Source organism: Gopherus evgoodei, chromosome 1 (genome assembly GCF_007399415.2).
Source record: "Gopherus evgoodei ecotype Sinaloan lineage chromosome 1, rGopEvg1_v1.p, whole genome shotgun sequence".
In the NCBI taxonomy this organism is placed as follows: Eukaryota; Metazoa; Chordata; order Testudines; family Testudinidae; genus Gopherus; species Gopherus evgoodei.
The window spans coordinates 191,154,106-191,179,005 of record NC_044322.1 but is presented as its reverse complement, the minus strand read 5'-3'; the positions used below and the strand labels follow the sequence as shown (position 1 = coordinate 191,179,005).

The following is a 24,900-nucleotide window of genomic DNA, read 5'->3' as shown; positions in this document are numbered from 1 at the left end:
GGTAGATATTTCTTCATGCTTAGGCATATTTTAAAAATGTGTCAGAGGCCACAATGTTTGCTCCATGTTGGATGTTAAAATTAGGGGAGAAAAAAAACCTCAACCAAGAAGTAGCTTTTGGCCCAGTGCTATACACATTCCCTTACTAGTTCTGAAAGAGGTCAAGACCAAGCAGGCTCAGCAAAAAAACATTGGCTGTCCTTTTCTGGATACACCATGGTGTGCACTGATTGGAGGAGCAAAAATAAGATGGTATTTGAGAACCAGTGATGATAGTCTCCCTGTGGGCCGCAGCAGAAGCTCACTGGGTTTAATTTTCAGCATGGCTTTGTGCTGTAGTTAAATTCTATGACCTAGTGAGACATTTACCCAAGGAAAGTCACCATGGTTGAGATTAAACAAGAAGTGACACACTGACAGTTAATTAGTAAACAAACCTGTGAGACATGCAACACAATTTTACTAGATGCTTGTTGCAGTGGTCCTGTTTCTTACTGAATGACTCCTGTAGTGGATCCAGCCCTCACAGCTACATTAGGCATTTAGAACTTAACAACCCTTGTTCCCTCACCTTGCAGGCATCTAAATTTTCACCACTCTGCACTTGCAAAGCCACTTAAGAGGAACAACTTCAGTGGGAGACACTGAAGGTCAGAATACACTAGACAGACACACTGGTTTGGGGACTTGAAGCCAGGTCTCCCCCCATCTTTAGTGTTCTAACCACTGAGCTATTGTGTGGAAGTCAGGGGACAGCAGCACCACCTAGGTTGCTTTGACAGGTGGAGATTAAACCACACCTCAGTCTGTCTTAGGCAGCCTTGCTGGCTTGTGTAAATCCTATTCCTGGTGTTTGGAATGCATAATATTAGGTGCCTAAGTCCCTCTTTGCGCATCTCACCCTTCGTGCAAAAAGGCAATAGTACAGGGCGGCACAATTTTCCAGAGGCATTAAATACAGGGAGTTGAACTCTGCTCTTAATGCAGGGGACAGCTAAAGCAAGAATCATGGTGATAGGAGGTGTGCTAAATTGCAGGGACTCTTACCAAATAAACGGTCACAAAGGAATTACTCTCTTTAAATAGTTCTTTTGGTTTTAGCAGGAGTGAGACAGACCTACTCCTTGCAAGAGAGAGCACATATTTAGGCCTTTACAAAGGCCTTTTTACAGAATTGTAACTTTAAAAAGTGAAGTTTGCTAAATGTAGGCTTCACTGCTCAGTCTGCACGTGCTGTGATGTTATTACAATTTTTTACCAATTCTTCTCCTTTCCTGCTACACTTACTGTGGCCCGCTGCCTAAATTATCCTCATTTTACATTTAAGCCACCTTACCTTTTGGATTTAGATTTCCCTAAGGCATGCAGAAGAGGGTGATTGTGAAGCCTCTTTAAAAAAAGAAATACAGCACTAGATTGTATATTGTACCAGTTGCCATTTTTTACTTTGCTGTCGATACGAGGCGGCAGCAGCTCCATAGAAGAGGAGGAATCAGATGGTCCTTGGTCAGTACATACTCCAGAGATGAAATGTTAGGCTCCAGGAACATGGCTGATTTTTGAAAGACTCAGATTACCTCAATGAGACATTCAGCCCAGAGTGATAACACAAGGTTCTCTTTCTCTACATCTGATTTAAGGCTCAGTTCCTTAACAGCGACAGTAGCACTTCTCCAGATTTGCTTCAATGCATCCATGTGTGATAAAGGAAAACGTAATCCATGAGTCTAAAAAGGAAATTCACACACACACACCCCCCCCAAAAAAAAAAATCAGACAAGGGTAAAATTAAGGCCTAATTGAAACAACATGCAGATATTTTACAGAGTCTCTCCCACAACACCATATGTATTTTAACACATTGCACTAGAGTGTTATTCCATCACGACCTGCACTGATGTGATGTAAGCGTAAACACCAACAGTGCAGAGCATCCACAGTAGGTATCCTATTCCAGGAACATGAAGCATCTGGATTATCGTCCCCTGTACATAGCTCCCTGATGAAAGGAGCGTAGAGGCTCTGGGGGGTGTCACATTTACCTCATTCATATTTTTGGGCTGCACCACTGCCTATTTTAAAGACCACATGTAGGTAGCGTGTTGTAGCCACAACCAGTGCTTACAGAGATGTCATGGGCCTGAGGGTTTTTCCATTGACCGTATCCTCCCTTAGGCTGAGTGCACAGGGAGAGAGAGAGAGCTTCACTTTCATTCTTGTCATTTGTTTCTTGATGTTTTTTCCTCTTTTCTCTGGGCAATCCAGCATTTGCCCCTGCAGTGGAGCTCTCAAGGGATGTATCAGCCATCGGAAGGCATGGTTTGGGAACTCCATACCATGGTGCTACTTGATATGAGGGGGGCTTTGCTGAGGCCCTGTTCTACTCTGAGTCCTCACTGCAGCAAGGTCAGGCGCATTGTGGGATTTGTGCCAGGCCTTGCCTTAGACCCACACGATGATTAGATTTGCCTACATGAAGTCTAATCCCAAAGCCAGTGCAGGATATCTGTGTGCCAGGGAAGAAATCGCGAGCATAGACACATGGTTTGCTACAAATACAGGAGATAGCAGTCAAGCACACCAAATTTCTCTAGTATAAACAAGGCCTGTGTTATTACATTAAAATGCCAATCGAAGTGAGACTGTTTGAGGTGGCACAGCAACATTTAAGTTATACAACCCACGTACAAGAGTTATGAGGGCATATGTAAAGCCTGGTTCCAATTACCAAAGCAAAAAACAAGTGCTAGACAAATAGCCTACAATATCTTTTGCCTCTAAATATTTTGTACAGCATAGCTGTTTTTGAAGAATCCTGCACTCTTAACTCTTTCAGGTCAAAGCTTTAGTTGGTTCAGTTTATGTTAATCAGACATTCGGACACATCCCAGAGGCATTGACACTCTGCTCAGTAAAATATACATGATCACAGATGAAGCGAAGGCCAGTCACACTGTTGAAGTCATCAACATTGTCCTGAGCAAGAAAGGGAGGATCCCTTCAGGCATAGCGATAAAAGCACCAATCACAGGCTCTCTAAAGGAAGAGATCTTCATGAAGTTTAGATTTAAAAAAAAAAAAACAACACAACTCTATTGGCCCATAACTTAATTATTGCATGAGTTTTAAAAATCACACAGAATATGAAGTGCAGGGGTCAGACTGAGCCAACACACTGTCTGGTCTCTACAGAATGTAAGAGGTAATTAGAATAAAAAACAAACCTGACTAGCTCTGTTGCCCAGAGTAAACCCTTTTGAATGGCAATGCCAGAATCTGCCAACAGACAGAGAAATGAAGACCTGTGGGTAGAGCACTGCTGTTTAACTCAGTAAGGTGTTGACTGTGGAACCTAATGGTGAACATTTGCAATGTCACCAGTGTTAAAACAAGTATCAGGACGTAGCCAGTTAGTCCGTATCCACAAAAACAACGAGGAGTTTAGTGGCACCTTAAAAAGACTAACAGATTTATTTGGGCATATCCACGAAAGCTCATGCCCAAATACATCTGTTAGTCTGTAAGATGCCACCAGATCCTCATAGTTTTAGTGTTAAAACAAACAGCAGTGAAATAGCTAGTAGAAACATCCAGCTATTCTGGCTGGTTTAGAATTGGGTGCAGTATGCCCTCACTTGGCTTCGGCCCCTTCCCCTCACGTCTGACTCGTCTTGACAGAGAGGGCAGCAGAGCACATAGAAAGGGGAGTGAGAAAAGCAATGAATTTCTACTAATCTTCCAGCACATCTTGATTAAAAAGCAATCTACATGAAGCCTAAATTGGGGAAACAACAATTTAAACATGAGAAGCTGTAGAGATTCCTCTCTCTTTGTTGCAGGGATACAGTCCACTCTGTTATACATTTAGGGCTGGTTATGGGGCACTCTAAGCACTGATGGGCACATCTAAGAATAAACAACAAACCTCAGATATCCCTTCTTCACTAGTGTCGTCATCCTCATTCCCCATCATGTGCCTCTCTCTCCTGTTCTTTAAAGAGTGATAGACATAAACCATCTCTTTGCGAAGCTCCTCCTAAAAGACAGCAGGGGGAAAACCATTATCACACAAGACAGGGTAAGTTAATTGCTTTGATCACATTGAATTACCTCCTTACTTAAGCAGCTCATTTTAAGACTAACCCAGGAACTCTTTACTACCCACCCTAGTCCAGGTGCCACCTGCTTTAGTGGAGACAAGGCTGCAGAATGCTAGTCTTGAAGTGACTTTCAGAGACTTCTATTTTTCAGCCTATAATGCTGACCAGATGTGTATGGGGGCAGGCACCTAGTCTCCCCTGGACCATGTGAGGCAGAAAGGACCATGGGTAGATACAGCCTTCATAACTAAAGCCATCAATAGGTTAAGACTATAGAATGGAACTTAAGTTATGGTATTTACAACGTGGATTTGTGTACCCTTCAGGGTACACATCCTGCAGGGCCTTCATAAAGGACTAGATGGCTTGTTAGGATACGTATCTTGTCTACGTCACAGGCCCAAAGTGGGCCTAAGCCAGCAGTGATCTGAATTTGTTACTATCTCACAAATTCCAGGGGACAATTGTCTGCCAATTGCAAGTAGTAGTTTCTGTGACAGAGGATCAGCTGCCCTCTGACTCCTAAGGGTAAACCCTCCAATCCAAGCACGGCTTGCCAAGGCAAGGAAACTCATACTACCTGTTGTGCCTGTGCTGTAGACAGAAGACTAGTTTCTATGACTGTCAGTCTAGATCCTTTAACTCCCTTCCCCTCCAAAAAAACCTCTGCCAGCAGGCCTTGGTTCACATTGTGTCAAGAGTACTCATCAGAGATCACGATGTTACCATCTCCTCCATGGAACAACTCAATACCCACAGCCAGCATGGCAGGTCCAAGGGTAACAGAGACACAGACGGTTACTTAACAATCATATGCAGGCCATGGCTGCCGCACTGAAGTCAACAGAGCTGCACCCTCTTGCACAAGATCTTAAACAAATAATATGACCTAGCTGTTACATAGTGCTTTTCATAAGTAGATCTCAAAGCTCTTTACAAAGGTGGTAAGGATCACTCTCTCCATTTTAGATAGGGGGAAACTGAAGCACAAAGAGGTGAAGTGACTTTAAGTCCTATTTAATGTCCTCTCTTGAAAAGAATGTGTTTCAAAAGCAAATCCCCCTTGCCAGAGAGCAGCAAGAGCTATCTGAGTATATGGTACCAAGCTTTTTCTGGATCTAAGGCCATTAGCCAATTCTTGGTGAAAGCTCTGTGTATGATACACAAAATCCCAGAGTAATTCTACTTTGTAGAACTTCAAAATGAAAACAATACATTGTAGAATAAAATTGTATTACATCACTGAAATCTCATGACAAATCCTAATCAGATGCTGAGCAACTAAACAAACACTCCTACAAATAGTCCAGGACAGCACAACAAAGCAGCAACCATCTATGGAGGCAGTTTCATTGTACTTACAGAATTGTCTTGATCAGGTTCCACTGTAATTATGGCATGATCTTTAAACCGCAATCTGATTTTGCTGTCTAATTTTGGTAATTTTCCACCTAAGAGAAAAACATACTGTCCTTCAGAAAGGACGGAAACCAAACCAATCTTTGCTGAGAATTTTGTTAAGCTTTGGTAAGCTACAGGAAGAAAAAAGTCTAGGCATGAATAGCTCTACTTTTGAGTTCTGCTTATTCTCAGATACAGGGAGGAAAGAACATTCTTTCAGATTCTGAGGCATTTACACTCAGATTCATCAGATGCAAATAGCTACAAGAGAAAGTTGGCATATTAGCAACAACCTCCACCAGTTAAAACAATATGCACTCAGAATAAATACGTAATTCTAACAATCAAACATAACATTAAACATTTGCTTCACTCATTTTAAAGAGAAAAGTATTCAGTTCAAAATTCACTCATATGTAAACAATCTACTATTATCACTTTGCCCCAATCAGCACCTTTAACGCATGGATCTCAAAGCAGTTCAACAGACATTAGTTAAGCCGCACAGCATCCCTCCTTACAGGAAGGTTAGGTATTTGCCTCATTTTACAGAAGGCTATACTGAAACTGGAGCACAGATAAAATGACCTGCCAGGATTCACACACACAGTCAGTAGCAGAGCAAGAGGTAGGAAGGACTGGTAGAATCTCTGTGATCTAATCACTTGACAGCACTTGCTGCAAAGCTTCAGAAATTTCCTCCAGTGCCAAGTCAGGTGCCATGGTTAGGCAGCTGATGTGCTGTCATCAGAGCTCATTACACTAATTATAACCATCTCATTGCTACCTTGTGCTCCCATCTGTCTTCTGTATCCACCGGTTGTCTCTTGCCTTACATACAAGGACTGCATTAGGTGTGCACACAAAGTGTTTACCAGAATGGGGAGTTGCTCCCATACGGAGGCCTCTAATGCTACCACAATACAGACAGTAATCATAATCCCCCACCAAGGGAATCAAGAGTAAACTTAAATGCCACCTGGAGCCAAGGGATCAGAGCTGTTCCCCAAGAAAGGTGGTAATCGGTTCATGATGAAATCCTTCTTCATGTCAGAGGATCTCAGTTCTTTGGTGTTTTCCAGCCGGTCTGCAAGACTTCTCAGAAAGCTGCTTAATCTCCTTGTTGAGTCAGCTATATCCACCTGCTGAACACACACAGCCTCTCACACATGTGCCCAAGTTAATCATCAGAGACAATCCTAATTCACTAGAGAAGGGATGGGTCAAAATCCTCAAAGCATTACAGATGCTGGGAACCATGCTACTGTGTGGAGTCTCTGAAGTTGCATGAGGAGAGTGCTCACATTTGGGGCTATCAGTATCCCTTTGAACTGTTTTTTCTCCATGAAAAAATGGAAAAAAAAAAAATCAATGGCAGAGCATTCTCCAGTCAACCCACCAGTACTCCAGCTCCCCAAGAAGAGTAAGGGAAGTCAACTAGATAGCATCTCCCGTTGATGCAGCATAGTTAGGACACCAGGATAAATCAAGTTATTCACATAGATGGAGTAGCATAACAGGTCAACTTACCCCGGTAGTGAAAACAAGTCTTAGCATCACTAAAGAATTCCACCAGAAGGCAGTGGCACCTGAGAGGGACCCCAAAACAACACCACAACTGAGAGGAAAGCGTCAGAGCTTGGGAGCATGTTGGATATGTAGAGAGGGCAGTTCAACAATCTGGACATGGCTTGTGGGAGGCCTATTCCTTGGGGCTGAAAATGGAGGTGAACTGCAAACCTCAAAGGAGGTGGTTTTGGTACTATGTGATGGGGCCAACATGTCAATAGGGCTATCAGGGAATCATAGAATATCAGGGTTAGAAGGGACCTCAGGAGGGCATCTAGTCCAACCCCCTGCTCAAAGCAGGACCAAGCCCCAGATAGATTTTTGTCCCAAATCTGTAAATGATCCCCTCAAGGATTGAACTCACAATTCCTGGTTTAGCAGGTCAATGCTCAAACCACTGAGCTATCCCCACCCTCCAAGAGAGCTGCATTCTCCTGAACCTTTCTTTAACATACAGAAATTCATGCTACATTTCCCTTCACAGTCTCATCTCTTTACCATCAGTAGTTGCCTTGGTATACTTGTCCGCAGATCCACATTTTCCTTTGCTGTATCAAACACAAGCCCAGGAATTGCATCTAACAAGAAATCTCCCCAAGAACTGCAGGGTAGAGGGAAACAAAAACAACTGAAATGGTGACACTGAAATAAGGCTCAAAGAGCCTATCTAAGCTGCTTCTCATCTACACAGAGTGGAAGCTATGTATAGCTAACTTGGATAAAGCAAGATTCTCTTTATTAGCATTGGTCACAGCTTGTTAATGTTGAGTTTAGATTTGCACTTAAAGCTAAGGATTCTTATTTATGTCTGAAAAATACAGGGTATCCTTCCCAACTTCACCACACTTCCTCTTTCGGTATGGAGACTTTATGAATAAATCCACAAATCCATTACTGTATGAGTTAAAATTAAATTGAAAACTTTAAGGAATTGAGCACAATGTCAGACCTTTGACTCCAGTGGTCATAACAAAATAATGCAGACTAGCTTTCCAAAAAAATCGCTGAACCATTATGCAGTGGCTACATTTGAAAATTTTGTTTTAGGATTAATGGTAATTTTTTGCCGTTATTTCCCAAGGTGAAAGTTTTTGCTTCAGAGGCTGATGAATAATCATCTTCAGAAAATTCCACAGTTCGTTCACAATGGCTGCCATCTCCCACTGCACTCTATGAGAGCCAAACTCTCCTCTCCCCCTCACCCCCCACCTTCTCCCCCTGCTGGGCCAGGAGCAGAGCCAAGGCTGGGAGTGGAGGTCAGGAGCAGGGGCCGGCAGTGAGGCATGGCTGGAAGTAGGGACGTGGCCAGGGGCTGAAGCGGAGCTGGGGCTGGGTGGCCCCACCACCACCACCACCACCACCCAGATGGTCCTCTGTGCCCACCTTGGGGGGCACACCCACAGTTTTGAGACCACTGCTCTAGGCACTGTAATACAAGTGATACATGAATAATACCACCACCACCTCTGATTCAGAAAAGTTTACCATCTTTTTCTCCCTTTTGTACATATTCAGCAGAAACTTCTTGGACTTCAGCAGCTAAAATCTCCTCAGATTCCATCTTCATAGAGCACACTCCCTCCCCTCACAGCTCCTAAAGTGACCTGGCTACACATGCATCATCCCCATAGAGCAACTAAGCATGCTTCAGCCCAAGTCTGAAGGGGCAAAGGCAGATTCTTCCTGTAATTGCTGCTCTGCAATACAGCCTGCCACCAAAACTGAGAGCAAGGAGACACTCTCCTGTGCTTTCAGTGGTTCCCCACCTCCAGGCAGTGGGAAGGAAGCAGCAGTGTGATTCAAATGCAGAGGGGACAAGAGGTGGGCCTGGGAATTGAGAAGAAGAGGAAGAAAAACTGACTGGGAGTTTAGTTTGTGGGGGTGGAAGGGCAGAGACTGGCACTGGCTGAGCACAGACTGAGGCACAGGCACAGGTTAAGGTTGCACAAGAATCTCAATTCTGGCATTTCCTTTTGAGTGCTTAACTTTGCAACCTTAGGTTTTCTTATAATAGTTGTTTGTGTGTAATATATGTTTAGAGTGCACCACCACTACAGCTGGTGGTGTATTTAGAATTCTGCATATCCACTTCTTGGGCATACATATTATTTGATGAATGCAGACACCCAGCCATATTAAACTGCCTACATAATCAAACCCTCATCCTGCTGTTCCTCTGTGAAGTCATTGGAACACAAGCTAAGACTGCAAGTAAACATCACATTCATTCCATTGCCCTCAGTCACTCAGCCAAGGAAAACAACGCTTACAAGAAACACTGATCATGACACCAAGGAAGAGCACAAAAGACGACTATGATAATTGTTGCATTGTAAGAGCACTTGGAAATTTTCCCCAAAACAAACAGCACGTACCACATGTTCCTGATATTTATAGTCAGTCTCATCACTGCGCTTTACCCCCCGAGGCATGAGAAATACAAAGTAGCAGCTTTTCCTAAGATTGCTGCCCGAGATTCTTAAGAGAATGTGAAGGAAGCTTCCATCTTGTTACCATTAGCCTGAGGAGCATGGATAAGTACTAAGTCATACTTCTCCTGTTAAAGGAACAGCACGCTTCTAGCCTCTTGCGCATTCTCAGAACACTCTAGGGAACATGCTCCTTGATGGTACTGCTTCTCAATTAACTCAGTGAACTGGCATTGCCTTACACCATAGCTAATGGGTTATGTATGTTCACTCAACACCAGCCTCTCAGGCCTTCAGCAATTATGTGATGCGGACCTGATGCAATCTAGTGTAAATCCTCCTCTTTCAATACTATTTGATAGATATAATAATAGCTGTAAGGACTGATTTGAGCAATTCCTCTTCTGATAATAAAAACTGATCACTGCAAGTGGATCCATAAAGCAGTGAACTTACTCAGCAAAATCTGCACCCTGACAAGACAGCAAGAGTTCTGCTAGGCCAAAAGCAGGTCAGGAAGTATGGTTCTAATGTTGCCTCTCCATAATACAAGCAGCGAACGCACTGTAAAGTAACTTTTGATACCAAAACTGAATCCCACCGTAAAGCAGTAAAGATTCAGCTACTGTATGGGAGAGACACATCCTTTGCTCAAAGCCATTTCATCTCAACCTTTAGAACAGGGGTAGGCAACCTATGGCACGTGTGCCAAAGGCAGCACACAAGCTAATTTTCAGTGGCACTCACACTGCCTGGGTCCTGGCCCCCAGTCTGGGAGGCTCTGCATTTTAAATGAAGCTTCTTAAACATTTTGAAACTTTATTTACTTTACATACATCAATAGTTCAGTTATATATTATAGACTTATAGAAAGAGACCTTCTAAAAATGTTAAAATGTATAACTGGCACGCGAAACCTTAAATCAGAGTGAATAAATGAAGACTCGACATACCACTTCTGAAAGGTTGCCGACCCCTGCTTTAGAACATGAACTAGGTGGAGAAAATCTGAAAGCTGGTCATTTTACAGAGTCACCTGTGACTCAAGTAAGAAGTGTTACTCCAGGGCCCAGCAGATTTTCCAGCAGCTATGAAACCTGGTATATTAGGAATGTGTTGCTTTGGAATATGGGCAGGATGAGACACCGCTACTGCTAGAAATCCTTCCCACATCTGATTCCTCACCCATACCATTGAATCAGAAGCCAGCATTGGAGAAACAGGTTAGGTGGGAGCAGCAATCCCCCAGTGGGAAGAAGCACCAGCAGGGGGAAGGTGTAGGAAACAATGTTGAGGTGGAAGTTGATCTCTGGGGAAAGGCTGAAAGATGTAGATGAAAAGCATGAGGATATTTTGATAAAGGGACAGTTTGGGTGCCTGGTGACGGCAGCATAGGAGAAAAAAAAAACTAACAACTCAGCCTTGATGTGCTTAATAGTCTCTGTGTTAACAGATGTGCAATAACCTCTCCAGTTGGTGAGAGAATGTATGAAATGCAACACTGAATTTGTACTTGTCACCTTATCGTCCACCTAAAGTCCCCAGCTGGTAAGTAATAAGTAAGTAATTAAAAATGATTCTGTTAAAAGCAGCCTACTTGCTATGTTTTTAACTAATGATTTGCTTTCACAAACCTTTATTACTCCTACATAAATACTGGCTTAGATTTAATTACAGTGTTCTACTTCTATGGTATCATTCATCAGAAGATTTCATAGCACCTTACAAACAAACAAACTTCACAAAAGCCCTGCAAGGGAGGCAGGTAAAATATTATCCCCATATTACTGATGGGGAAACTGAGGCACAAAAGCTAGGGTATTTGCCCATGGTCACATGGCAAGTTCAGTGGCTGAACAAGGAACAGAACCCAAGAGCCCCAACTACAAGGCCTTTGCTCTAGCCAACAGATAGCACCACTTCTCTGAAACACACACATTTTAGGTCACCATTAGCATTTATCCAAACTGTGTCCAAGGAAGCCACGCTATGAAAATGATAAAGAATAATTACTTGTTTTGGTAGGTGCTGATGGTCACGTGAGTAGAATATGATCCCCCTAGAGGAGTGTCAGCTTGGTGAATAGTTCCTCTTGGAAAGTATAACAAATCTCCTGGCTAAAAGAAAATAGAAGGAAAAAACAATTAAGTATTTAGTATCAGAGGGTAGCCGTGTTAGTCTGGATCTGTAAAAGCAGCAAGGAATCCTGTGGCACCTTATAGACTAACAGACGTTTTGGAGCATGAGATTTCGTGGGTGAATACCCACTTCCTCAGATGCATCTGAGGAAGTGGGTATTCACCCACAAAAGCTCATGCTCCAAAACGTCTGTTAGTCTATAAGGTGCCACAGGATTCCTTGCTGCAATTAAGTATTTGAGTCTCTTGGTAACTACTTTTCTGCAATGATAGCAAAATAAAGAAATTACTCCCTAGATAGCAATGCTGACAGTTGAATATAAAATCATGCAATACAATAGACTCTCCTTTACATGCCACATAGCTAAGCTACAAAAGGGGACCTCTTAAGGCTGGAGAGCCTAAGAGCTGAACTAAATTCTTCCTTATTATTTGTGAAGTCTAAGCAAATTAAAATTTACTAATATGCACACTAAACTAGGTACACACAAAATTAAGAAGTGACTGAGACCGGCCCATTGACAAAGTGAGACAGTGAAAGAGCAACAAACAAGTGAAATGCTATCTGGATCCAACCTAACACCCTCGAAAGGGGGGAAAAAAGCTAGGAACACTAATAAAAAACTCATTTATGCTAGGTACTAATGTATTTTTAAACACAGTTTAAGCAGTTCTAGTAACAGGTCTTAAACAAAATGACCACTTGTCTTTCCTCCCCCTGCTCTCCCATCCTCCTGGCTTAACAACCTTTGCAAGAAAGGGCTCTTTAAAAGTGATGCAATTTAGTGGAATGGCAATAACAGAAAATGAAGACGAGGGAGCAGAGAACAGACAAAGGAACACTACCAGGACAAAAAAAATTGCACCACTAAAAGAAACTCATCACAGAAAAATATTTCAGGCCCAGCACAGCTCTGCAAGAATATGCCACCACCAAATTACACGCTTCAGTTCCCAAGATCAAATGTTACATAAGCACTGCCAAGAATTTGGTTAACTTTAAAATCAATTTCAGGAATAATTAGATATGTGACTGCTACTGCAAGTTAAGCTAAATTTACAGCTGAATACCTGGACAACACATTCCAAGAGAGAGTCATAAAATAACGATGGTAAAACACAAAATACATTTTAATCTTAAATTTCATTTAATTGCCAGGTTCAAACCACTCTTTAAGCAGATTAGTGGGCTTAAAAAAGATTTTAAGTGAATACTCTTCAAATGGCTTCTTCAAGTAGGTGAATTAAAGGTATCCTCCAATTACAGAATTTCACAGGATTTAGGAAGATCACTTATGTTTCTCCATTTATAAAGAGCGGTGGTTTGTCACAGGTAAACCACATGTGATTCACTTACCTTTTAAAAAGCTTCTCTCTGCCATTAATAAATTGTCTTGATTATCTATCACAACTAGAAAGGATCGACTTGTGGAGTTAACAACTTATGTTCCAGCTCCCCTAGAGAGGAACACCTCCTACAAGGAGTGCATCTAAAGCCTGGGCTACACTAGCCAGGGGGGTTCGAACTAAGATACGCAATTTCGCAAAGTCGAAGTATCTTAGTTTGACTTACCTAACCGTCCTCACAGCAGCGAGTGGACTGCCGCGGCTCCCCCGTAGACTCTGCCTACTCCGCCTGCCGAGGTGGAGTATGGGAGTCGATTAGCAGATCGATTTATCGTATCCAGATGAGACACGATAAATCGATCCCTGATACATCAAACACTACCCGCCAATCCGGCAGGTAGTATAGACGTACCCTAACTCTCCAGAAGGGGTTAGCCCTGTTGGCAGCTCCCCGCAGGAGAGTTACAACAGACGAGATTGTAACTGAATGCTAACATTGGTTTATTACTTCTTTAAAGAATGATTCATTATTAATAACTTTGAACTATCTTGCTTTTCTAAATCATGGGTTTCCTGAGGCACGGCAAGAAACCTTATGTGACAAATTGCAGGGGTCATATCCATGACCTTACATTACAAGGAACAATGGCTAATCATTTGTCCTACCTGATCTACCTTTATCTAGACTATCATTTTGATGATTAGGGAATAAAGTTATTAGATGCTCAACAATACACAAAAGAGGAACAGATCTGTTGGGTAGAAAGAAGTCAGTTTACAGAGTCACTCATCAGAGCTGACCTACACTTTAAGGGCCAAATTCTGCTTGCCTTATTCACTTGATAGACCCACTGACTTCAACAGACTACTTATATGAGTAAGGCAAAGCAGGATTTCGGCCCAAGTCTTTAAGGGAAAACTGGTTCATACATAAGTGCATTATCAACATTAAGTTGCTATAAATTAAGGACTGTGGGTTCTCAACGTAGGGGGTCACTCCTCGGGACTCTTTTCACTTTGTCCACATCTTTCTTAAAGTGGCCAGTTTGAGGCACCACACAAATACTCCAGTTGCAGTCTCACCAGTGCCAACTAGAGCAGAACAATTATCTCCCATGTCTTACATATGACACCCCTTTTGTAACTGCATCACACTGACGACTCTCATTCAATTTGTGATCCACTGTAGCCCACACGTTCTTTTCTTCAATACTACCACCTTGCAGGCCATTCTCCATTTTGTAGTTGTACATTTGATTTTTCCTTCTTAAGTGTAGTACTTTGTACTTGTCTTTACTGAATTTCATCTTGTGGATTTCAGACCAATTCTCCAGTTTGCCTATAAGATACCTGACTGCCCTATATGCCAGACTCTTTCAAGTGCTCTGAATGTCATTTTTATACATACGGTGAAACCCCGCTATAATGTGACATTTGGGGTCCAAAAACTTCCATCATGCTAAATGCGGCGTCGCGGTATACCAGGGTTTCAAGCCAGTTTGTCAGTGGTCCCCAACACGGTGCATTGATGTGTGCTGCCTAGTGCCCAGCAGGGGAGAGGAGCCGTGGCCTCCCGCCTGCCGGGGACAGAGAACTCCGAGGCTGCGAGCACCTGCCGGGGACAGAGAACTTCGGAGCTGAGGGCGCCGGTGCTCTCTGTCCCCGGCAAGTGCGGGGCCGCGGATCCTCTTGAAGCCAGAGAGAAGCTACGGCCCGCGCCTGCTGGGAACAGAGAGCACCAGGGCCAGCAGCCTCGGAGTTCTCTGTCTCCCACAGGTGCGGGGCTGCAGCTTCTTTCCCCTGCAATGGTGTTGGGGACCACTGGTACTGTACAGTACTGTGAAAACATTATTTAAGTTGTATCTGCCTTAAAGGGGATCCAACCTATGATCGCTTTATATGCGATTTCGTGTTATAGCGGGCCGCGTTATTGCGAGGTTTGACTGTACATTCGGGGCATTCTTCTTAAACAATGTATCAGCAAATAAAGTTATTACACTATATATTTCACAGCTAAAGCCAAGAAAGCCATGTGCAGCGAATACCAGTACCTTTAATATGAATTCATGTGTTGGATTCCCAATATAATCCTCTGATTCAACATTATACTCTCGAGCTAAATGCACAGTAGGTTTGTAGAGACGCCAGTGTTTCTCTCCTTCCAGCTGAAGGATAAACACCTGCAAAGGGCCACAAGACAATATGTATCAAAAAGCCATGCTGCGCCTCAAACCACCAGCTGCTCAAATTTTGAACTCTGAAAATACCCAGGGGACCAAGTGAGGGAGATAGATAGCAAAGACAAAAAAAAAGTCAAAGCGATGGTCTTACTGGTGACAGAGCTCTGTAAAAGTTCAAAAATAGTTCTCTGCCAGTCACATAAGAACACAGAGCATGTGAAATACCCAGTTGCGTAACAGTTCCAAATGGGACATTGAATTCTATCAGAAGGCTTTGCAGACAGATAACAGGTATATTCTGCACGTGCTAGGTAGCTGAAGAGTATGTTTCTGTGTAGCTAAAATTCCTTTAACAAACAAAACTGCTAGATGCATTTATCTGAAGTGAAATTAAAAATAAAATAAAAACAACCTCTAATTCATGATGAGACATTTATGCCTTTTATTTGTAATATTTCTAAAACCAGCTAGAAAATATTTGCTTTATTTTTGAAACATGATGGCAAAAAGAAGACAGAGTTGGGAGCATAAGTCCCAAACTTCAGGTTTTGGTCTTTTAATAAAATGTAATAAATGTTTCTGTTATTTTTAAAAATAAAATAAAGACACGTCTAGATTTAAGTCTTTCCCTGGCAGCATTTACAAGCTAGTCATTGCAGTGCTGTGCTACTACACAAGTACCAGAGTGTAACCAGTCTATTTCAATTGTACAAGCTGAAGAAATTGCAAAGAAAAGAAGATTTCCATGTTTTTACAGTTTTAGTAATTGGAGGGTCTGACCCCAAGAAGTGCTAGGCACCTACAACTCCCCCTGAAGTCAGCAGGATCTCTCAGCATCAGGCCCTCGATGTGTGACTGGTAACAAAGGTAGGCTTGGAAGTTTTTAAATTGATTTTTTTGACCCGACCTTGTCACTTTTTAAGATCACCACCGCCACCGCTGTAACACTTCTACACTGAAAGATAAAGCCTGCTGGGAAGCTTGTCGGCAGCAAATGAAAAATCCCACACAACAGTTCTGGAAAGCGAATGTAACAGGCTATTACCATCAATTACTCACTAGCTTGTCTTTAAAATGAAAAAATCCTTGTAGGTTACTTTGACCAAATCTATACCTAGAGAGAGCATAAACCTGTTCCCACTAAATGGATCCATTTAATGACTTCCATAAAGTGAACACACTTCCTCCCTTGAAAAAGCTGCTTGTAAATTTACAGATTACAGATTGCAAGCTTGTTCTCTCACCTCAACATCATCGTAGTGGGGGGGCAGACCCTGGGACCCTGGAGGAGTAATGTAAACATTGGAGCCAACCAAAGAGCCAAAGTAGCATTCCAGCTTCTCCTGGATCCTCCACAACTCATCCTTTAAAGAAAGCAAGTGAAATTATCACAAATAAACATCACTGCTAAAAGCAAGTGTGGCATTTGTTATTTTAAGTTAATGTTTGATGTATTGCTCTGACTATGGTATCAGTCCACACAGACTTCAGACACAGAGGAACTTAAGTGATAGGAGCTACCCTTATACAAGGAGGCAAAGAAATACTATCAATGTATGTGCATTCAACTAACGCTCTAGACTGCAGTATCCACTCCATCTTCAAATGCCAAATATGACACTGTCCCCCAAGACTACAGTGAAATCAAAAATAGCCTAAGTGAGATATTACATTTGGGGTACAATTTTAACAGGTACCTCCCAAGAGGCCAATACAAAATTAAACTGTACATTGGCATAATTGTGCCTAATACCCAGCCCAGCGTATCGACATTTCATCCCTTTGTAAACTGCATGTAGAACTATCCTCTCTTTCCCAGGGTTACTAACTAAGTCAGTGCACAATGAACACTAAATAGTAAGAAAGACAAGCAAAAAAAAAGAGAGCAGAGTGAGCAGTTGCTAAAATGGACAGCATGCTACTAACTATGCTGTAATTCAATACTAGTGTGTTTTGTTTATCAGAAGGTGGAGTGTTTTGGAAATATTTCACACCTTGCCTTGCCTCAAAAGAACCAGTATTAAAACCTGCACTTGCACTCAGAAACTATAACAAGAAAGGGTGGGTGGTGAACTTTAAGAAAATAAAGATGGGTAATAATTAAGTGTGTGTGTTTATCTTTCCCTAAATTATAATGATGGTAACAAAACAAGCTTTTAAGGAGGAGTTCTAATCTTTTTACACCCTAGATCAGCTTTTAGATGTGCCTCTTGCTGCAGCATGGAAGGATGATGCATAGAGCAAAATATAAAACAGTGTTTTAATTCAGATAGTTCATTGATAAAGTAATGGTGTCAGCCTGCTGGCCAGCAGCTCAAAATACATTGTGATATTCTACGGTACACTGTGCATCCAGCCTGACTGAGGCAAATAAGACAGCAACTAAGTAATATGCAGCATTTATAGTTTACAAAAACACATAATAAGCAGGACATGAGCCACAATCTACGGGCAACAGTAGATCTAACCTTAAATCTCTGAGGCTGGTGAAACTGTATCGTTGCTTTTTTCTGATCAAAGTCTCTCTTCAGCTGCATATAGTTCACTTTGCCATCTTTATTTAAAATCTTCTTTTTTCCATTCACGCATCTGCAGATATTAACATCTCTTCCATAGTATAAACCCTGGCTGGACAGCTCCTTCAAATCCATTAACTGGAAGAGAGACTGGTAGTAAGCAGCCACTGAAGGGTCATCTCTCTGAATAAGCAGTGGCTTTTGTTCCCAATACTCCTTGAAGAACTTCTCTTCTTCGATGGGAAAGATCAAACTTTCAAAGACACTGTCTGGGCTGTCATAGTTCATAGGTGAAGAAGGGCAAGATGCTTCCACCTTTGCTCGTTTACATGGTACATGTACTTCCCTTCCTGTTTCAGTTTGTTTCCGTCCTTTCTTGGACATGTTCCTGTTTAAGTTAACAAAGAAAGTAAGGCAACTAGAAACAATACAGTAAATCAGCTACAGGGGTCACATACTCGGATCAGCCCCTCTCGCTTTAATACATGAGAATCTGGGGCAGGGGAACTGCATGAAGAGCTCCTTTCAGATTCTCCCCCTCTCCTCCAAATCATTCCATAAGGACCAGGGAGAACATTTACATGCATCTCAGTTCCTTAGCCATTCCGAGACCTCTGCAGGTAGCTGTTGCTCACTTAGGCCCCAATCCTGCAACTGGCTTTACATTTTGGGGGGGAACTGGAGGGTTGATTTATGATTGTTGGCTGTCTGAGGCTGGTGATACTAGCACCTCATTTATTTCTGATTACTGCCTTAAAGCTCAGAGTTTTGCCCTTACAAAGAATGGTCACCACTTTTAATTTCTGTCAGCAGCACTGAAGTCACAGACTGACCTTGGCAACATGGCCAACACCTCCCATGGCTTCCAGTGGAGGTGAGGGAAATTAAGCCAGCCTGACCTCAGGGAGGATGGTGGCCTCTTAGCCACCATTGGAGGGCCAGAACATGGAGGTGCTGGAATGACACTGTAGGGGCAGTAGGGAAGATGAATGTGTTAGAAAACATGACAGGAAACTATGAAGAATCAAGGGTTCAGGAAAAGGCAGGGAGGATAAAGCACACGCTGAGAAGGGTGCAGTACAATGTGATGGATAGGGGACTGTCAAGGAAAAGGGAAGGAAATGAGAAGGACAAGTGAGTGTAGGGAATAGATGACTGCGAGGAAACATGGAAGAAGATATGAACTGGGTAACTGGCTGTCCTATTTAGTCAGGGTGGGGGCAGAACAGGAGCACCCCAGGAGATAGAGTGTAAGCAGAGTAGCAAACTGGGAGGCATTTGTGTTTAAGGTTTCACTTTGAACTTGAGATCATCACATAAGAATTTAGGATGAGCAGCTTCCCCCAAAGGTAAAATATTATGACTCAAAGACAACTAACACGCAATTATATTTTTTAAATCTTATGATTTGTGAGTACTAGGCATTGGCAATACTCAGTTTATACAAAAGAGAAAAAAATTACATTGGAAAGAATCAAATCGGCATTAACCTTAACAAAGCATTAAAACTATCAAAACATGGAAGGCCTTTCTGTTGCCACTACAGAATTATACACTGTAACCATATATATTGTAAGGCTGCACTTCGATCTTGTGCAAAACAGTCAAGCTTTGTGTTTATACCAGGGTGGATTTGATTTAAATCACTAGTCAGGAAGACTCAATTTAATCATGGATTTCTACATAAAAGTGCATTCTACATATTCTTCACAACTCACAGATAGATGCAGGTTTCATTTTTAGAAGGTACACACTATACATTTTTAAACAGTGATTTATTTTGAAAACTTTTCAGATTTATTTTCTGATATAGCTGTAAAACTAATGATTGTTTGGGTATTTTATTTCCAAAAGTCATTGAGGCAGATATTTATGAAGTCATTGGGAGGTGAACTATCTCCAATTCAACAGGTTAATCGTTAATATTTGGAGGATTTTCTTGCTATACTATATTCGGAGCACATCACCAGACAGACATTTAAATTGTTTTATTTAACTAAAACAATGTTAAGTATTCTGGATTTTTTTTCAACAAACATATAATATTTTAACAAAACAAGCATATGTCCCTTGCTTCTCACATTTATCTCCAGACTTCTTCTCCTCGTCCAGATCTATTCCAACCCCAACAATCTTCTATTCATTTAACTTTCTGAAACTTTGCACTTCTAGAGAGAGGTAAGGGATTGACGCTGTGTACACAAATTTGCAGAGAGACAATAGAGTTGAGGTCTGTTATTTCTCACCTCTATATATTATTTATTTATTTAAAAACATTTTTGCTGTTAACAAGCATGTTACTTCTGGAGACACAATTTCAGAGAGTTTGAGAACTGCAAAACTAAGCATCTCTGATGGTATCTTATAGACTGAGCACTGAGTCCCATTGAGTAGATAAAAAGATTAACCTAAATAATCTATACAGAAGCCTGTGGAACCCCATAAAATTGGGTCCCTAATCCATGAACTATTGGAACTCATTAACAAAACTTTTCTTAAACATTACATGAATATATTGTCTCATACTATAGAATTAGAATTTATAATCCCTATTCCATGATGAGATATCTTTGAGATATAATGTATCTTTAGATAGGTTTTCTCCTCAAAAAGCATTTTATCCAAAAAATCTGATTTAAAATAAAAAAATCCAATTTTTTTTTTTATTTTTTTTTTTAAATCATTGATTTTTATCCACCCTGGTTTATACTGCCACTAGGAACCTTTCATTACAGACTAGTAATTGTACAGCTGAAACTCATTTATTTTGCTATTCTAGGTAGACAAAAAGCTTGTGTGTCATTATGTAAAAACAAAGTCAATTCATCACATTGCCTCAACAGGTGGAAGTTTGCATCAACACTTTCAAAAGGCTGAAAGGTAGCACATAGTGTACTGGGGAGAAGTAAAAATGCTGAAAATGTTAAAATCTACAACTGATTTTTTCTATACATCAATAACACAAATGTAAACGAGTTTATCTGTACGTTTAAGACCTATACCAATCACATCAACTTCTTGGCACATTTACCTGTTTTTAAATGTAAACTTTAAATGTAAACTAGGTCTGTCGATTAATAGCAGTTCACTCACGCGATTAACTAAAAAAAATTAACTATGATTAAAAAAAGTAATTGATTAATCGCACTGTTTAATAAATTTCAGTTGGTATTCTACTGTTTAATATTTTTGGATGTTTTTCTACATTTTCAAATAATTTCAATTACAACACAAAATACAAAGTGTACAATGCTCACTTTATATTATTTTTATTACTATTTATCATTTTTACAGTGCATATATTTGTATTTTTCAATTCACCCCATACAAGTACTGTAGTGCAATCTCTTTACTGTGAAAGCGTAACTTACAAATGTAGATTTTTTTTTACATAACTGCCCTCAAAAACAAAACAATGTAAAACTTTAGAGCTTACAAGCCTACTCTGGTCTACTTCTTCTTGGCCCAATTGCTAAGACGAAGAAGTTTGTTTACATTTACGGGAGATACTGCTGACTGCTTCTTATTTATAATGTCACCTAAAAGTGAAAACAGGCGTTCGCATGGCACTTTTGTAGCCGGCATTGCAAGGTATTTGTGCGCCAGATATGCTAAACATTCATATGCCCCCTCATCCTTCAGCCACCATTCCAGAGGACATGCTTCCATGCTGATGATGCTCGTTAAAAAAATAATGCATTAATCAAATTTGTGACTGAACTCCTTGGGGGAGAATTGCAGGTCTTCTGTTCTGTTTTACCCACATTCTGCCATGTATTTCATGTTATAGCAGTGTTGGATGATTTCCCAGCACGTTATTCATTTTAAGAACACTTTCACAGCAGATCTGACGAAACGCAAAGAAGGTACCAATGTGAGATTTCTAAGGATAGATAAAGCACTCAACCTAAGGTTTAAGAATCTGAAGTGCCTTCCAAAACCTGAGAGGGATGAGGTGTGGAGCATGCTTTCAGATGTCTTAAAAAAGCAACACTCCGATGCGGAAACTACAGAACCTGAACCACAAAAACAGAAAATCAACCTTCTGCTGGTGGCATCTGACTCAGATAATAAAAATGAACATGCATCGGTCGGCTCTGCTTTGGATCGTTATCAAGCAGAACCCATCATCAGCATGGACGTATATCTTCTGAAATGGTGGTTGAAGCATGAAAGGACATATGAATTTTTAGCACAACTGGCACATACATACCTTGCGATGCCGGCTACAACAGTGCCATGTGAATGCCTTGTTTTTCTGAGTGATTGGCTGAAGTTGGACTCAAGGGACTTGTAGGTTCTAAAGTTTTACATTGTTTATTTTTGAATGCAGGAGGATTAAATCACTGCTTAGGATTAAATCACTGAAGCCAAACAATGATCTGAGGCCAAAATTTTCAAACCGGAGTGCAGAAACTTAGGCTCATAAACAAAGATTTGAGCAATTAAATAGAAGTGACCTGAATATTACTCCTGGTTGTATTCTGTGTCAAAAAATTAAAAATTCTGTGCACAATATTTTAAAATTCTGCATATTTTATTTGTCAAAACAACACTATATAATCATACCAGTTTCAATTATTTTGGTAATTTCTTTCAAAATACCTGTCAGCAAATATGTCTGTAACAATACAGATACACAAAAAATTCCCCCATGTGTAGAGAGTTAAAGAAACCTGTTCAAGAATCCAGTTCCTGTTTCTCGCCTCTCCCCCACAGAGCCCAGCCATGAGGCCTTCCCCAGGCCAGATATTTTCACCCTCTCTACTCCAGAGGCCAGCTCAGAACCCCTCTGGCCCAGAAACTCACAGTCCTTCCCACCAGACCCCAGCCACAACTAACCCCAGCCCAGACACTCATCCCCTTTCCCCAGCCCCCAGCTCTGACACTTATCCCCTTCCAGAGCCCAGCCACGGCCCCCTCTACCCCAGACTCGCACCCTCAACCCCTTAACGGCCAGCTGTCCAGTCCTCTTCATTATTTATCACTCCCCCAACTTGTGTCATCTGCAAAGTTTATCAGTGATGATTTTATATTTTCTGCCAGGTCATTGATAAAGTTAAACTGCATAGGGCCAAGAACCAATACTTGCAGGAACCTATTAGAAACACACCCACTCAGTGACGATTCCCTATTTACAATTGCATTTTAAGACCTATCAGTTAACCAGCTTTTAATTCATCTAATGTATATCACTAATTTCATATTCTAGTTTTTGTAATCAAGATGTCAGATGGAACCCACTCTCAGGATTTGGACCACCCTGGCCTCCTGAAGATACTGGATCAAATCCCGGCAAGGTCACCTCAGGCCTTCAGCTTTGCAAGGTTGATAAACAGCATTTCATGCATGAATGTGAATGTGGAGTTTCAGATTAAATTTAAATAGATGTTCTGAAATGTCCCCACACTGTTGTACTGTGTGTCAATTAGCTGCTGCCTTGTGCCACAGAGGGGCTTGCATTTTAGTAGTACTGTATGTATGAAGAATATTTGTATTCCAGGACCTTTAAGGGATCAAAGTGGTTATCGATATAAGATATTATGCAGCCTACATATAGCTTGGTTGTTTAACAGCACATGAAGCCTCTACCCCACCCCAACTACTTTAACAGGGAGGATTCGTCATCCTTTACTCCCTTCTTCTCTATCTCCTGCACATTAAACTGAACATTTTAATGGTTACTGCCTAGGCTTCGAGAGATACGATTTTTATCAGTAAAGGTAGCTAAAATCAATTTCCCTGCACACACACAAACCAGCAACAAATTTCCATCCATTACAGAAATTTACAGATGGGCAGAATGTACAGAAAAATGCTCCTTGAAAACATATCAGAGTTTAACTGAAGGATATTTACTTAATTTCCAAACAGGAAGCTGACAGGATGTGTGTAAGCAATTATAAAGCTTTAACTTTTTGAATCCCAGTGTCTATGGCAGTGGTTCTCACACTTTAGTACTGGTGACTCCTTTCACACAGCAAGCCTCTGAATGCAACCCCCCCCCCTTATAAATTAAAAACACTTTTTTATACATTTAACACCATTATAAATACTGGACGCAAAGCGGGGTTTGGGGTGGAGGCTGACAGCTCGTGACCCCCTGAAGGGTCCTGACCCCCAGTCTGAGAACCTCTGGTCTGTGGTCATTAAACAATTACTGTCAGACCCCTCCCCCCAATTTCCAACGACTGTGAAAATTTAACTTGATACAAATGTTTTTAAAATGCTGAGGGCTCATCACTTTGCATAACTGTGAAACACTAAACCGGGGGAAATGCTTGAAAACAAACATCGATATTATCCCTCAACATTAACAATGAAAACCGCATCCTGCCAGGCCCAGTTGTGCCCCAGGCGCCCTCCACCCACCACAACGAGGAAGAAGGGGGGGCACAGAGGGGAACAAGGGCTTTGACACCCCCTTGAGCCCGCCCAGATCCCCGCCCAGCGCGGCCTGCCAGGCAATGGGGGCAGGGCCAGGGCCAGCAGGGGGCAGAGGCAGAAGCTTGTCCGAGGGCTGCAGCCTGGGCGGGTTTGCAGGAGCGCGGCAGCGGGGGTGGGGGGCGCTGCACCCCCGGAGCTGCGGGACGGGGCGCTGGGCGGGCAGCCAGAGCGAGAGGCCGAAGTTCCGGCCGGGCCCCGCCGCTGCTGGCCGGGCTGCTCGCCACGTGGCTGCCGAGTCGGGGGAGCCGCCGGGGCACTTACCGGCCCGCTGCAGGGCGCGCTGCGGAGCTTGGGGACTGGCCGTGTGAGGAGCGGGCAGGAGGAGACTGATCCGCGGGGCGCGTCCTCCGCAGCTGGGCCGGGGCCGTCACGGGGCCTCGGCTCCTCCTCCCCTCCCGCTGCTGGAGCACTCTTGAGCCTCAGCCAAGGCCCCCGGGGTGTTATTCCAGCTCTCCCTGACTTGATTTAAAATACCCCACGTGTCTTGCTGCTGTCCCCTTGCAAAGGGGAGGACACGCAAGGAGGAGCTGTGCAGCTTGTTTTACAAGCACTCCCCTATGTGTGTACGTGTGGCGGCTAGGAGAGGTTGAATTGAGATCAAAGTTTGGGTGGCCTGAATTTCCTGTGGAGCCCATTGTGTGAGCCCCACTTCTTCAAAAATCGTGTCCGGTGCCCCACGGTCATGCAATTTTTAAAAACAATCATTGTGATCGCTCTCTTTGCCCGCTAGGCATCAAGGCGCTTTACAGTTCACATGATTAATCGTTTCTGCA

General features: G+C 42.1%; 1 protein-coding gene across 2 annotated transcripts; it reads right to left on the bottom strand.

Moving 5' to 3' along the window:
- Positions 1-440: 440 nt before the first annotated feature.
- RIOX2 (ribosomal oxygenase 2) lies at positions 441-24,569 on the bottom strand. 2 transcript variants are annotated; one of them, XM_030581446.1, is made up of 10 exons: positions 24,389-24,569; positions 17,633-18,068; positions 16,409-16,528; positions 15,036-15,164; positions 11,513-11,616; positions 7,569-7,671; positions 6,481-6,643; positions 5,463-5,551; positions 3,926-4,036; positions 441-1,727 (listed from the first exon to the last, which is right to left on the bottom strand). In XM_030581446.1, the coding sequence occupies exons 2-10, from the start codon at positions 18,062-18,064 to the stop codon at positions 1,569-1,571; spliced, it is 1,410 nt and encodes a 469-aa protein (XP_030437306.1). In that variant the 5' UTR covers positions 18,065-18,068; positions 24,389-24,569; the 3' UTR covers positions 441-1,568. The 2 variants fall into 2 exon arrangements, with proteins under 2 accessions (XP_030437306.1, XP_030437297.1); XM_030581437.1 differs by having other exon boundaries at positions 6,481-6,646; positions 24,389-24,566.
- Between the last annotated feature and the right edge of the window lie 331 nt (positions 24,570-24,900).

Excerpts from the sequence above, each read along its gene's own strand:
- RIOX2 (XM_030581437.1), bottom strand. The coding sequence starts at position 18,064 with ATGTCCAAGAAAGGACGGAAACAAACTGAAACAGGAAGGGAAGTACAT. Across the intron at positions 4,037-5,462 it reads AACCTGATCAAGACAATTCT|GAGGAGCTTCGCAAAGAGAT; the intron begins GTAAGTACAATG and ends GCTGTCTTTTAG. Across the intron at positions 1,728-3,925 it reads GTGAAGAAGGGATATCTGAG|ACTCATGGATTACGTTTTCC; the intron begins GTTTGTTGTTTA and ends TTTCCTTTTTAG.